The 14,828-nt window shown below is 36.2% G+C and overlaps 3 gene segments (V, D, J or C); all 3 read right to left on the reverse strand.

Annotated features, from left to right (window-relative positions):
* Window positions 1–3,597: 3,597 nt before the first annotated feature.
* Window positions 3,598–4,181, reverse strand: LOC120717913. The segment is given in 2 exon segments: window positions 3,598–3,902; window positions 3,995–4,181. Coding segments are annotated over 2 exon segments (339 nt in total).
* A 1,338-nt stretch (window positions 4,182–5,519) lies between these two features.
* On the reverse strand, window positions 5,520–6,034 carry LOC120717909. The segment is given in 2 exon segments: window positions 5,520–5,864; window positions 5,948–6,034. Coding segments are annotated over 2 exon segments (357 nt in total).
* Window positions 6,035–7,441: 1,407 nt separating this feature from the next.
* LOC120717894 lies at window positions 7,442–8,100 on the reverse strand. The segment is given in 2 exon segments: window positions 7,442–7,794; window positions 7,879–8,100. Coding segments are annotated over 2 exon segments (450 nt in total).
* Window positions 8,101–14,828: the final 6,728 nt, after the last annotated feature.

A 14,828-nucleotide genomic window follows, 5' to 3' on the forward strand; every position in this document is an offset into this window, starting at 1 on the left:
CCTGAGTATGTACAGGTCAGTCTGTGGGAGTCTCCAGGCCTTTTAACCACTGATTCAGACTCAGTCAGAGTTTGACCCTCAGTACCTAAAGAAATGTTAACTTTTTAGTTCAATCACTTTTTGTTATGTCAGTTTAAATGTTCAACTAAATGTGTCCTTACCAGCCAAGAAACAACATAGTATCTGTAAAATAACTAAATAAACAGATGTGATCATTGTTAAAGTCGTTAAAGTTGTTGTCCAGTCAAAAGCTTGTCTATTAGATTGAGTCACCACACTTACTCTTCAACATATATAAATGAACTGAAAGAATGGGATTTGCATCGACTCCTCCTCCTCCTCACTGACAAATACCAGTTTTCTCAAAGTAAAAACTTGAAAAAACAGAAAAGTATCATTTTCTTGTTTTTGATTATAGTTTATTTTTACTTTATAATACATACATTTTCAAATATTAAAACTTGCATTACATTAAAAGACTTGTTTCATACCAAAGGTCTTTTTTTAAGATCTCAAACTCAGAAAAATTCAAAGAAAGTTGCCCAAGTTTTTGTGTGACTACTAATGGCAGGATTTAAGCATTTAGCAGCCAAGCCACTCCTTTACATAGAAAGCGGTATGTGCTGTGTTGTATATGACCCAAAAATTATGTTCCACTGGCAACATGCTGATGGTATTTGTGTGCATTATATGGATCCAGTCCCTGTAATTCATTATTTCTACTGCAGCACTTGTGTGTAATATGGGGACTCAGCTGTAAACCATTTATGTGCAGCAGTAGCTACTGGAAATCTTGGTTTCAAGGGCACAACAGTGCCATAAAGAGCCCTTAAAGTTTCTTTTAACAAACTGGTGAAGCCAAAGAGAAATAAAATCATAAAATCAACAACATGAAAAACACAACTTCAAGCCAGTCAAACTAACTGATAGTTGCCTAAATAACTAATAAAATAACATGTTTCCTTACTAATTAAAAGGTCATAATATCTTTTTTCACAACTTGTTTCAATACTTAAATTTGCTCTGGAAAGTGTAATGGGGAAAAATCTAGTTTACCCTCACATTTACATTTAGGTGTTTATAACTTCACTGTAGGATTTTTGTATAACCTTTGTTTGCTTACATGAAGTATGTGTCAGTATGACCTGCTGAAAAACAGCTTAGCAAAGCCTAAGGATGTTTCACTATCGCTCAGAATGATGAACTCTCAGGAAGGCCAGCATCTGGGAAATGATAGTGGGAGTCTTCTCTGTCCAGCAGCAGCCTGGGTGAGACATACAGAGAGTTTGTGCGATGTTATAAAAGGGACACTGCGACGCCCCAAGGTTAGAGCTCTTATGACTGTATAACCGTGATGTTTTGATGTGTGCGTTTGCTCTGCTGCATGCAGTAATAAAATAGCTTCACCACAGCTGATCTGGTTGCAGACTTTATTAACACAAAAATCCACAGCAAAAGCAACTAGTTAAGTTCAGTTACTGAATATCATATATTTAAGTCCATTTGCGGTATTTTCATTTTTTCATTGTCCTGTAAATAAATAAACAAAATCTTAAAGTACATTAGCTAAGTAAGATCATTTGGATTTCAGATGCAAAAGTTTGAAATATATATGAAGTGAAAGCTCTCTGTGGCTGGTGCATGATGATCAATTACTTTCGCCTCCAAGAAATCCCACACTGAGAAGTTAGATGGACGTTTTCTGTTACATCCGAGTGTTTTGGTGCAGAGTTAAAAATGAAAGAAGCAGGAGAACTGTGAACCTTTGTTGCAACAGTGACACCTCGGCACACAGGAAACTACAGGTTTGATGACTATCACAGTAAGAGACGTCATAGTTTCAACACAAAAAGAAACTTTGCATTCATGACTACAGAATTTGCAATAAAAAAATAAATATATTTAAAAAAACCATATGAATTTTATTTTGTATCATATTTGCTACATCCAGCGTTGTTTTGTGCAGTTTTTTGCTTTAAAATGTGACATTTATTTAGATTTTTATTTGGGGGAGGAAACGCACTGATGATGTAGATGTCTCAAAAACACAAAAACACAAAAACTGTATGCATCAAATATGATACACTGGGAATTAAGGGGTTAAGAATTTGAGTGTTAAAACAGAAATGTATCAAAACTTAAACAAATCCAACTGAGTTGCTATTTTATTGGAAACATGTGGACCTATGAGCCTCCTCTGAGGTGAGTGTGAGTAAGGAACAACCATCGGGCTCACCAGCAGCAGGACTGGAGCAGGGTATTAGTACACTCACACTGTATCACCCAAGTGCTGTAAGGATTTGCAAAGAAAATCTAACAGCACTACAGACACACTGCTTGACAGTCCCAGTTTAAAATATCATTAAGATTAATCATTCACTTTCTCCTAAAAGGGAGAAGGAAAAGAATCACTGGATGTGATCAAACAAAGTCCTGTAATTAAACTCGCACAGTATGACTGAGTTTGATTTTTTTTTAAATAAAAACAACACTTTTGATTTCAGAAAATATGTAGCATGGATCTTTAACATTATTGATATTTATGTGGCTACGTATTCTTAACCACCAGCCCAGCAGATAGTTAACAGCAGCAGTCCTGTCCTGTAGTCCATACTGTTAAACTGCATGTCCTTAACTCGCTGTCAACTTCTCTGAAGTCAGATAAGTAGAAAAGAAATAAATCAGGCTTTTGCATCAATTCCACAGGAAACAGAAATGAATTATTCTAATATGCTATAAAATGTTCAAGTAAATATTAGTTTAAACCCTTATAAACTGTTCATACCATTCAAACTTTGACCAAGGTCCCATAATAAGTTTCTGTTATTACAAAATGTCTACCTGATTTTGATCTACATATCTGTTAAAACGGTGTAAATAGTCTGACCTCTGACATTAATAAATAATGATTAATCATTAATAAATCCCAAAAAGTCGATTCTGTTCATCTGGACATTGCGTTTTCAGTGGACCATGGATGACAAACATTTCGTCACTCATCCATGGTCTTTGGTCAGTGGTTGTTGGTCAAAGTGAATGACTATTTCCATATTAATGATGAAGAAACTGATCTGAGCTCATTGTTTATCAGTGGTGCTAGTTTGAGTCATTGTGCAAATGTACTGTTTATAAGGTTGGGAAAACCTGCAGCCAGCTGAGACTGAAGATGTCACTCTGATGAGTTTCTCCCACTGAAAATGTTACGTCCAGATGAACAGAAATTAACAACACTTGTTCAGGATAAATATAACAGTCAGTGAGGAAGTTTGCTGACAAATTTCAAATTCAAATTTTAAAACTGGCAGTTCTAAAAATGTTTTGGTGTATGCAAAAGAAATTTATAACTCCCAACATTAGTTCCGATTATATTATTATTATTATGTTATTAAATAACATAGATCAAATGAGCACACACAAGATACAATATTTAATGATATAAGGTCCTGATAATCCCGTATTATTTCTTTCTTTCGGTGCGCTGATCTTTAATAATTTTTCAAAGTGAACTGCAGAAAGCAAACTGAGCATTGTTTTGTTTTCTAACTTGGTTTAATGTGCTGAGTTTTTGTACAGAGTTTCTTTCTCTTGTGTCACTGTGACTCTTGAGCACAATAATAAACAGCTGAATCCTCAGTTGTCAAGCTGTTCATTCTGCAGATACAGCTGCTTTCTGCTGTTGTCTCTGGAGATGGTAAAGCGGCCTCTGAATGACTGAGAGTAGTGGCTGTCACTACCATCATAGTAGATCCAAGCAATCCACTCCAGTCCTTTTCCAGCAGCCTGTCTGATCCAAGCAGCATGAATATCACCACCAAACCCTGAGTATGTACAGGTCAGTCTGTGGGAGTCTCCAGGCCTTTTAACCACTGATTCAGACTCACTCAGTGTTTGGCTCTCAGTACCTGCAGACAAACAAGAATAATTAGTGACTGTTTTCCAAGCTTATCATTTCACTTTCACAACAATGTTAGTAAAACGACTGCACTTTCCTTACCAGCCCAGTAAATTGAAAGGATCAGAAAAACAACCATGAATTCAGGATGATTCATTGTCAAGGCCATTTGTCTCTGCTCCGTGTACAGTGGTGGTTAATCATGTATTCCCTGTCTTATATTCTGCATCATGTCTTCAAACATGGTAGAGATCATAGTTTGCATCAGCTCCTCCTCCTCAAAGACAAACACACATCCTCTCCTTCAAGTCAACACTCCACATTTTGAATTATTCAGGCCAACCTTCTGAATGCAGAAACTATACTTTTTCCTCAGGTCAACCATTCATAAAATTTTTAATAAGCTGGCTTAACGAGGAAATAAAAACCTTAAGATCAAGGATCTCTTCTGAGAGATTGTTTTTCAGTGTTTGTCTGCTATCAGACAAACACAGAATACTGTACCCAGTTATACCAGTTATTTTTTAATTTATTTTTATGTGGCTACGTCTCCTTAAACATTTTTTTTAAATATGAAATAAAACTACATGATCTTATTTTATTTGTTTTTTTTATTTATAATTTTCACTAAACATTCAGCTACGTACACAAAGCTGTGTTTGTGTACGCACACTCAGACATGACTCGCACACTGCTTAATATTCCTTACAGATGCAGATTTCCTTTGTTTGACCCAAAATCATAGATCTAAAATCCATCTGAACAGATAACAGTCGCATTTGACCCAGAAAAGAACAAAAACATTCTCGATACTCTTTATTAGTAGAAGTAACATCAGCCTGCTTTTATACACTCTCCTTTTGTTTCTGTTCATACTGCTCGCACAACTCATCAAAACAGCTGTACTTTTATCAGTTAGAACTCTAGAGCTCTCACTTTCCTGTCCAGCATTTTTAATGTTTTCAGGCAAATTACTTCAAACTATTTTCAAATATGTATGAGAGACTATATACAATAACACACAGTCAACAGCAGCAGTGAAATTGCTCTTCAATTTAAAGCAAATATAAACATGTGTTCTCAGAACAGGTTTAACTGCAACAAATCTTCAGCTGTTGCTCATCTGCTGAAAGGTTCAGATGTTCTTCTGCATATCTTGGTTGTATTGAGTGGTTATTTGAGTTACTGTTGATTTCGGCTCAAAGATGTCTGGAAATTTTCCTCTGACGTCTGACATCAGCGAGGCCTTTTCTCCTGCCACTCACTGAATATTTTCTCTTTTTCAGACCATTCATGGCAGATCAGCAGTTTCTAAAACACCTAATAAAATGGCTGCTTAATGCACTTTATGTGATGTGATTGGACTATGCGGTAGCTGTTGCTATAATCTTACATTATATCTGAGCATTGATTAATTATTGATTACCTTGAATAACAGAAGTAAAGACAAGTAGTCTTTAAGTTTTGTTTACCCAATTATTTTATTCAAGTGTTTGTTACACATCATTTAAACCCACCATATTTAAACAGTTATGAGACTACAACAAGAGTAAGTTTCTTAGAAAAACATCTTAAATTCATTCATGGTCTGAGGGCTCCTCCTCTGGTGGCTTGATGCTACAGTTGTTCAGGCCCTGAGAGGTTTTTGTTCAGGGGTCCTAACAGTTTGTGTTACTGTGACTCTCGGCACAGTAATACACAGCAGTGTCTTCAGGCTGCATGTTCTGACCATTTAGAGTCACTGTCTTGCTTGATGTGTCTAAGTCAATGCTGAACTTGCTCTTTAGTGAATCTTTATAGTAAGAGCTCCCAGTACTTTTCACCCCAATCCACTCCAGTCCTTTCCCTGCAGGCTGTCTGATCCAAGCTGTCCAGTAGCCAAGAGAATAAGAGACCTGACAGGTGATGGTCAGACGCTGACCTGGCTGCAGTATAACAGAGGGTGACTGTGTCAGCTGCTCACAGTTTACACCTGTGGAAAAAACACATTGAATGCAGTCAAATTAAAAGTGTGTAGTTTTCATGCTGTCAGTGTTTGTGTTCAGTAAGACTCACAGGATCCAGCAGCCAGCAGCAGCAGCAGAGCTACAGAGAACATGTTGGTGCTGAAGGTGATCTCCCAGGAGCTTCTATTCTTCTTTTGCAACCTGCAGCATTATATCAAGTCAGTGGGGGAGCTTACTTTGCATACAGATAGACGCTGATACATGATTAGAGATACATTGATTGTTCAAGCAGTAATAGAGACTGTGTTTTTAACATTTTTAAAAAATGAAAAACAAAAATAATCTTAAAAAATAACTCTGAGGTTGAAGGGTATTTCATTCATCAAAACCTGAATTTTAAAAGGAGAATTACAACTTGCCCCGTGACAGATTATTGACCTCTCCAGGGTGAACTCTGCCTCTTTGCCTTTTGGCTGCTGGAATAAGAATGAGAAAAGCAAGCCAAATATAATTTCTGATCATTGTTTAAGCCATTTGTCTCTGCCCAGTCTACAGTGCAGACATCAATATGAGAGGAAGAGGAGAACTTCAGTAGTTACGACCTTGCTTGACTCTGTACGTTGAATCCATACAACAAGAAAAAGTCTGATTTGATTGCTAATAAAATTGAAAGAAAAAAACACTTTTTGTCATTTAAAAAAATGTTATAATATTTAATGTAATGTTATGTTCTATAAACAAGTACTTTACACAACTTATTGGTTTATAGATTAAAGTGTACAATATAATAAATAAATACAAGCTCGCAAACCAAAATATTTTTTTAACAAAAGTATTTTATGTCATAAATTAATCAGTTTATAACAACATTGATCAGTGAATTCAGTTTCATGTACTGGCCTTTTATTTCAGAGCTTTATCAATACTTACAAACTCACAAAAAGGTTCTTGCTAAGGAGTTTTAAAAAGTAAACAGAAACAACAGGAATTTATTAGAGTCTTAGAGATTTTTCTTTCTGTGAATGTGACTGTGGCCCTGTAATACACATGAGTGTATTCGGGCTGAATATTCTGTCCATTTACTGTAGGGTCTCTCTGCTGCAGACTCCATAAATACACAACATAACAGAACACAGTTTGCATTTATATAAAATAGCACAGAATCTTTTGAATCATTTTTCTATTCTGTTTTTGTATTGCATTGAATCTGAAGGAAAAGAAAATTACTGCATCATTAGATTGTAAAATTTGTTTTTCATAACAAATAATAAAACAAAATAAATAAAATAATAATAAAACCGTTCTAACAAGTTATGAAAGGATAGGTTCTGTGCTTTGTGTCTCTTGAGGACATTAATAAACAGAGTTTTCTGATGTTAAGCTGCTCATCTACAGATAAAGCTGCTTGCTGTTGTTTCCGTTGGAGATGGTAAACTGGTGCTTAACTGCTGTGAGCATAATTTGTTGCTACGACTACCTCGATCAAGAATAGCAACACAATAAGGAATTTCCAAATTTCTTTCTATTTTTGTTTTGAGTAAATAGACCCTTCAATTCTTTATTGGTCTTGGAGCTTCTCCTCTGGTGGCTTCATGTTTCAAATGTGTACATGCAGTGAGGGGCTTTTGTTCAGGTCTGCTGATGTTATGTGTTACTGTGACTCTCTGGCACAGTAATACACAGCAGTGTCTTCAGGCTCTATATTCTGTCCATTTACAGTCACTGTGTTGCTTGAAGTGTCCAAGTCAATGCTGAACTTGCTCTTTAGTGAATCTTTATAGTGAGAGCTCCCAGTACTTTTCACACCAATCCACTCCAGTCCTTTCCCTGCAGGCTGTCTGATCCAAGCTGTCCAATAGCTGCTAAAAGAATAAGAGACCTGACAGGTGATGGTCAGATGCTGACCTGGCTGCACAATCACAGAGGCTGGCTGTGTCAGCTGCTCACACTTCACACCTGTAGAGAAAACATGTTTTATGTGATATTAACAGTCAGTTTGCTGTGATCATCCTGTCAGTGTTTCTTTCCAGTGAGACTCACAGGATCCAGCAGCCAGCAGGAGCAGCAGAGCCACAGAGAACATTTTGGTACTCAAGATAATCTGATGAGAACTTTTCTTCTGCTTTAACTGACACCATGATTTCAAGTCTTTATAGCAGAGTGTCAGGAAGTTTGCTTTACACATAGATGGATGCTGACAGATTATAAGAGATCACACTGTGGCAATCAGTAATAACAATTTGAAAAAAGGAGATAATTCCAATAAAAATATTATTCATAAGACAAATATAAAGTTTGATGTGTTTTTCATTCCTTAAAAACTCTATTTAGACAAGGCCGATGAAAATAGTCACATTGGCATGTACACATGGACAGACAAAATATTTAATGTAAAACTGGAGACAGAATCTTCACAAAAACAATCTCCCAGTGAAGCAGCTTTTCTGAATCGTCCAGTATGTTGATGAGTTAAATGTCATCTCTGTAACTTCTGTGAGAAAATGATGTTTCTGACTCCTGTGACGCTGTGAGTCTCCAGCACAGTAATAAGCAATAAAATCCTCTGCTATCAAGTTATCAAGAACATGAAAAAATATGTACATTGGTTTGCATGCAATAAAGTTATATTTTCAGTTCCTGAAATCTTTACAGTTATCAGATCTTAATTTATCACACAGTGTTTATGTTTAGATTTAAACTGTTTAAACTGTTTGTCATTTAATCAAATTACTCTTATAAATATTCGCTGGTTAACCTGCTCTCAGCGACTGTCAATGATATGTGCAAACAAACAAAAACAGTTCTTTAAACAAACATCTATATTTTCTCAATATTGCATAATTACACAACTAGACTTCCACTTCACACTACAGGCACGTGATACACACTTGTTTGAACTGTAATATAACATGACAACATAACAGTGACAAACATACTGCTTATAAATGGATCATCACAATCAAGATAGGGGTGTAACAGCAAAGGTACAATAAACTTGTTAAAATGTCAATAATTTTAGTCTTAACTATGTTATTTAACCTGTTTTCTAAACAGTGCAAAGTCTGTTAAAATAATTTTTAAATGGGATTTCTGACAGCTAGTAAACAACAACAACAACAACAATAAAAACACCCTCAGACAAATTCTGATGTTTGCTTATTTAATAACAATCAGAGGTAAACACAGTGGCCACAAAGTATCTGTGCAGAGTTTTAATTCGTAGATGTCAAAGTGAAATACAATAAAGACATATCTACTGACTCACGTATTTTCACATCAGTCATTCTTCTAGCATTATGTAACTCACATTGAGTTACATGATAAAATCACTTGATTAATGTAATATCATCAGTGGTCTGAGGGCTCCTCCTCTGGTGGCTTCATGTTATAACTGTTTAGGCACTGAGGGGGTTTTGTTCAACTCTACGGATGTTTTGATGCTGTGGTTCTCTTCCACAGTAATACACAGCAGTGTCTTCAGTCTGCACAATCTGTCCACTTGCAGTTAGTGCTTTGCTGGAAGAGTCTAAGTTGAGGCTAAACTTATTTTTGCTAAATCTTTGCTGAATAAATCACCAGGATTATATTCAGATCCATACCAGTCCTTTCCCTGCAGGCAGCAATAAGTAATGATAAATAAGTGTATGTTTAAGAAAGATACTATTAAAGATTAATGCATGTGGTCTGAAAACTAAACAAGATGCTGAGTGCAATTTATAGTAAATATTTGAAATAGATGATCAAATTGATGACTAATCCCAACAGATGTTGTTAAATATTTTGGAGATCCTTGTGCCTTTGTTGTTTCTTCTTGTGTTAATGAGATTGAACTGCAGTTCATTACTATAAATGTGAACAGCAGAAAGTAAATTGTTCCCTTTTGTGATGTGCTGAGTTTTTGTACAGAGTTTCTTCCTCTTGTGTCACTGTGAGTATCGAGCACAATAATAAACAGCTGAATCCTCAGTTGTCAGACTGTTCATCTGCAGATACACCTGCTTTCTGCTGTTGTCTCTGGAGATGGTAAACCGGCCTCTGAATGACTGAGAGTAGTAGATGCTACCACCATCATATCGGATCCAAGCAATCCATTCTAGTCCTTTTCCAGCAGCCTGTCTGATCCAAGCATTACTATAATCACCACTGAACCCTGAGTATGTACAGGTCAGTCTGTGGGAGTCTCCAGGCTGTTTAATCACTGATTCAGACTCAGTCAATGTTTGACCCTCAGTACCTGCAGATAAAAACATAATTAGCCTTTGTATTTCAAGCATATCATTTGTCATTGAGTCATAATGTTTGTAAATGAAATACTTCTGTCCTTACCAACACAGTAAACTGACAGGATAAGAAAAACAGCCATCAAACAGTTCATTGTAGGAGCCATTTGTCTCTGCCCAGTCCACATTGGTGTGATTCAATCATGTAGTCCTTGTCTTTTATCTTGTGACACATATTCAAAGATGGAGGATATAATTTTGCATGTGTTCCTCCTCAAAGAGAACCACACTCCAGGTCACAGAAATTTAGCATTCAGCAAGTATTCAGGCTATCATTATAAAGAAACCAATACTACAGTGCTTAAAATTACACCACTTGTCATAAAAAAAAAATTATAAATCTGTCAAAAACCAGTTTTTTGGAAATAGCTGGTACACATGACTCCTCTGTCAGAAATGTCAGAAATTAATCAAGCTTAACAGTCTGTAACAGCAGTCTGGCGAGGAAGGAGCGGCTAGCCGGTCCAGCGGACATGTGGTGTGGAGGTTAGCCGGATAACACTGAGCCAGTCGGTTAAATCCAATAACAGACCTTTATTCGCCATCAGCAACATTACACTTTATAAGCCAGGTCTCCTCGGCTGTACTCGTCCGAACCTACATACGCGGGGATTGGTACCGCCAGCGCCAGCTTGTCACAACAGTAAGTAAGGTGCTTTCTTGGAGCATGGAACATGAGCAGCATGGAATGGCTGCCGCTAACAACTCACACACCCACTAGGAGACCCCCATAGCTACTACAATAGTTGGGCAACCCCCCCTAGTGGTGCTATAACCAAAAAGGTTTGTTACAAGTCAACCAAAAAAAGTATTTTTTTTTTCAATTTAGGAAATAAATATCTGTAATTTAACATCTTAATAAAACATAATAATGTGATTTCCTTTTTTTTGCTATTTTTAAATAAAACATAATTTAAAAACTACATGGATAAGATCAGTAATTAACAACATTTAAAAAATATATATTATATATTATTATAAGTACTTTAGGGTAGCTGTGTCATAAACCTTACACTGGGTGGTGGTCTATTACATTTATTAAAGCATCTATGGGGGTTTTGTCTGTTTTTTCTGCTCAGAAAGAATTTTTATACTGATATTAACCAGGAAAAGAAACTCTTGAGATTCAGAATCTCTTTTGACTCTTTTGAGTATGTAGGACCGTTCAGAGTGATGGAAACAGGAATTCATAAACTATATGATGAGCTGTTGCTGTGTGTACCTGTATGCATATTAAAGAAAATAACATTGTATTGACAACAAGGAACAGAAGACCACAAACCACAACAGCAGCTGCTCCCTCTTAGTTTGCATTTGTACATTCATATTTAGAGCCGTACTTTTTAAACAACAAAGGAACTGATTGAGTTTTTGTATATCTTCAACATTTCCTCGTACCAATGTGTGTATCAGACATAGTAATACTGTGCACAGAAGAGTCCTCTGGTTTAAAGTTGGAGAGTCTGAAAAACAACATACTCTTTTCTCTGTTGTATTTTGGTGTAATTCAGAAATATCATTAAAAAAGAGACTATTAAAGATTAGTACATGTGGACTGAAAACTAAATAAGACTTTCATTTCAGTAAATATTTGAAATAGATTATTAAACTGATTACTAATCCCAATTGATACTGTTAAATATTTTGCAGATCCTTGTGCCTTTGTTGTTTCTTCTTGTGTTAATGATGTTGAACTGCAGTTCATTACTGTCAATGTGAACAGTATACAGTAAATTGTTCCTTTTGTGATGTGCTGAGTTTTTGTACAGTTTCTTCCTCTTGTATCACTGTGGCTCTCGAGCACAATAATAAACAGCAGAGTCCTCAGTTGTCAAGCTGTTCATCTGCAGATACACCTGCTGTCTGCTATTGTCTCTGGAGATGGTAAACCGGCCTTGGACTGACTGAGAGTACCAGGTGGTGCTGCCACTATCAATCCAAGCGATCCATTCCGGTCCTTTTCCAGCAGCCTGTCTGATCCAAGCAGCACTAATATCACCACCAAACCCTGAGTATGTACAGGTCAGTCTGTGGGAGTCTCCAGGTCTTTTAACCACTGGTTCAGACTCACTCAGAGTTTGACCCTCAGTACCTACAGAAATGTTAACTTTTTAGTCAATCACTTTTTGTTATGTCAGTTTAAATGTTCAACTAAATGTATGTCCTTACCAGCCAAGAAACAACATAGTATCTGTAAAATAACTAAATAAACAGATGTGATCATTGTTTAAAGTCGTTAAAGTTGTTGTCCAGTCAAAAGCTTGTCTATTAGATTGAGTCACCACACTTACTCTTCAACATATATAAATGAACTGAAAGAATGGGATTTGCATCGACTCCTCCTCCTCCTCACTGACAAATACCAGTTTTCTCAAAGTAAAAACTTGAAAAAAACAGAAAAGTATCATTTTCTTGTTTTTGATTATAGTTTATTTTTACTTTATAATACATACATTTTCAAATATTAAAACTTGCATTACATCAAAAGGCTTATTTCATACCAAGGTCTTTTTTTAAGATCTCAAACTCAGAAGTATTCAAAGAAAGTTGCCCAAGTTTTTGTGTGACTACTAATGGCAGGATTTAAGCATTTAGCAGCCAAGCCACTCCTTTACATAGAAAGCGGTATGTGCTGTGTTGTATATGACCCAAAAATTATGTTCCACTGGCAACATGCTGATAGTATTTGTGTGCATTATATGGATCCAGTCCCTGTAATTCATTATTTCTACTGCAGCACTTGTGTGTAATATGGGGACTCAGCTGTAAACCATTTATGTGCACCAGTAGCTACAGGAAATCTTGGTTTCAAGGGCACAACAGTGCCATAAAGAGCCCTTAAAGTTCTTTTAACAAACTGGTGAAGCCAAAAGAAATAAAATCATAAAATCAACAACATGAAAAACACAACTTCAAGCCAGTCAAACTAACTGATAGTTGCCTAAATAACTAATAAAATAACATGTTCCTTACTAATTAAAAGGTCATAATACCTTTTTTCACAACTTATTTCAATACTTAAATTTGCTCTGGAAAGTGTAATGGGGAAAAAATCTAGTTTTACCCTCACATTTACATTTAGGTGTTTATAACTTCACTGTAGGATTTTTGTATAACCTTTGTTTGCTTACATGAAGTATGTGTCAGTATGACCTGCTGAAAAAACAGCTTAGCAAAGCCCTAAGGATGTTTCACTATCGCTCAGAATGATGAACTCTCAGGAAGGCCAGCATCTGGGAAATGATAGTGGGAGTCTTCTCTGTCCAGCAGCAGCCTGGGTGAGACATACAGAGAGTTTGTGCGATGTTATAAAAGGGACACTGCGACGCCCCCAAGGTTAGAGCTCTTATGACTGTATAACGTGATGTTTTGATGTGTGTGTTTGCTCTGCTGCATGCAGTAATAAAATAGCTTCACCACAGCTGATCTGGTTGCAGACTTTATTAACACAAAAATCCACAGCAAAAGCAACTAGTTAAGTTCAGTTACTGAATATCATATATTTAAGTCCATTTGCGGTATTTTCATTTTTTTCATTGTCCTGTAAATAAATAAACAAAATCTTAAAGTACATTAGCTAAGTAAGATCATTTGGATTTCAGATGCAAAAGTTTGAAATATATATGAAGTGAAAGCTCTCTGTGGCTGGTGCATGATGGTCAATTACTTTCGCCTCCAAGAAAATCCCACACTGAGACGTTAGATGGATGTTTTCTGTTACATCCGAGTGTTTTGGTGCAGAGTTAAAAATGAAAGAAGCAGGAGAACTGTGAACCTTTGTTGCAACAGTGACACCTGGGCACACAGGAAAACTACAGGTTTGATGACTATCACAGTAAGAGACGTCATAGTTTCAACACAAAAAGAAACTTTGCATTCATGACTACAGAATTTGCAATAAAAAAATAAATATATTTAAAAAAACATATGAATTTTTTTTGTATCATATTTGCTACATCCAGCGTTGTTTTGTGCAGTTTTTTGCTTTAAAATGTGAAATTTATTTAGATTTATTTGGGGGAGGAAACGCACTGATGATGTAGATGTCTCAAAAACACAAAAACACAAAAACTGTATGATCAATATGATACACTGGGATTAAGGGGTTAAGAATTTGAGTGTTAAAACAGAAATGTATCAAAACTTAAACAAATCCAACTGAGTTGCTATTTTATTGGAAACATGTGGCCTATGAGCCTCCTCTGAGGTGAGTGTGAGTAAGGAACAACCATCGGGCTCACCAGCAGCAGGACTGGAGCAGGGTATTAGTACACTCACACTGTATCACCCAAGTGCTGTAAGGATTTGTAAGGAAAATCTAACAGCACTACAGACACACTGCTTGACAGTCCAGTATAAAATATCATTACGATTAAATCATTCACTTTCTCTAAAAGGGAGAAGGAAAAGAATCACTGGATGTGATCAAACAACGTCCTGTAATTTAAACTCACACAGTATGACTGAGTTTGATTTTTTTTTAATAAAAACAACACTTTTGATTTCAGAAAATATGTAGCATGGATCTTTAACAGTATTGATATTTATGTGGCTACGTATTCTTAACCACCAGCCCAGCAGATAGTTAACAGCAGCAGTCCTGTCCTGTAGTCCATAATGTTAAACTGCATGTCCTTAACTCACTGTCAACTTCTCTGAAGTCAGATAAGTAGAACAAGAAATAAATCAGGCTTTGCATCAATTCCACAG

This window comes from Simochromis diagramma, unplaced genomic scaffold (assembly GCF_900408965.1).
Source record: "Simochromis diagramma unplaced genomic scaffold, fSimDia1.1 OVJJ01000510.1, whole genome shotgun sequence".
Classification (NCBI taxonomy): Eukaryota; Metazoa; Chordata; class Actinopteri; order Cichliformes; family Cichlidae; genus Simochromis; species Simochromis diagramma.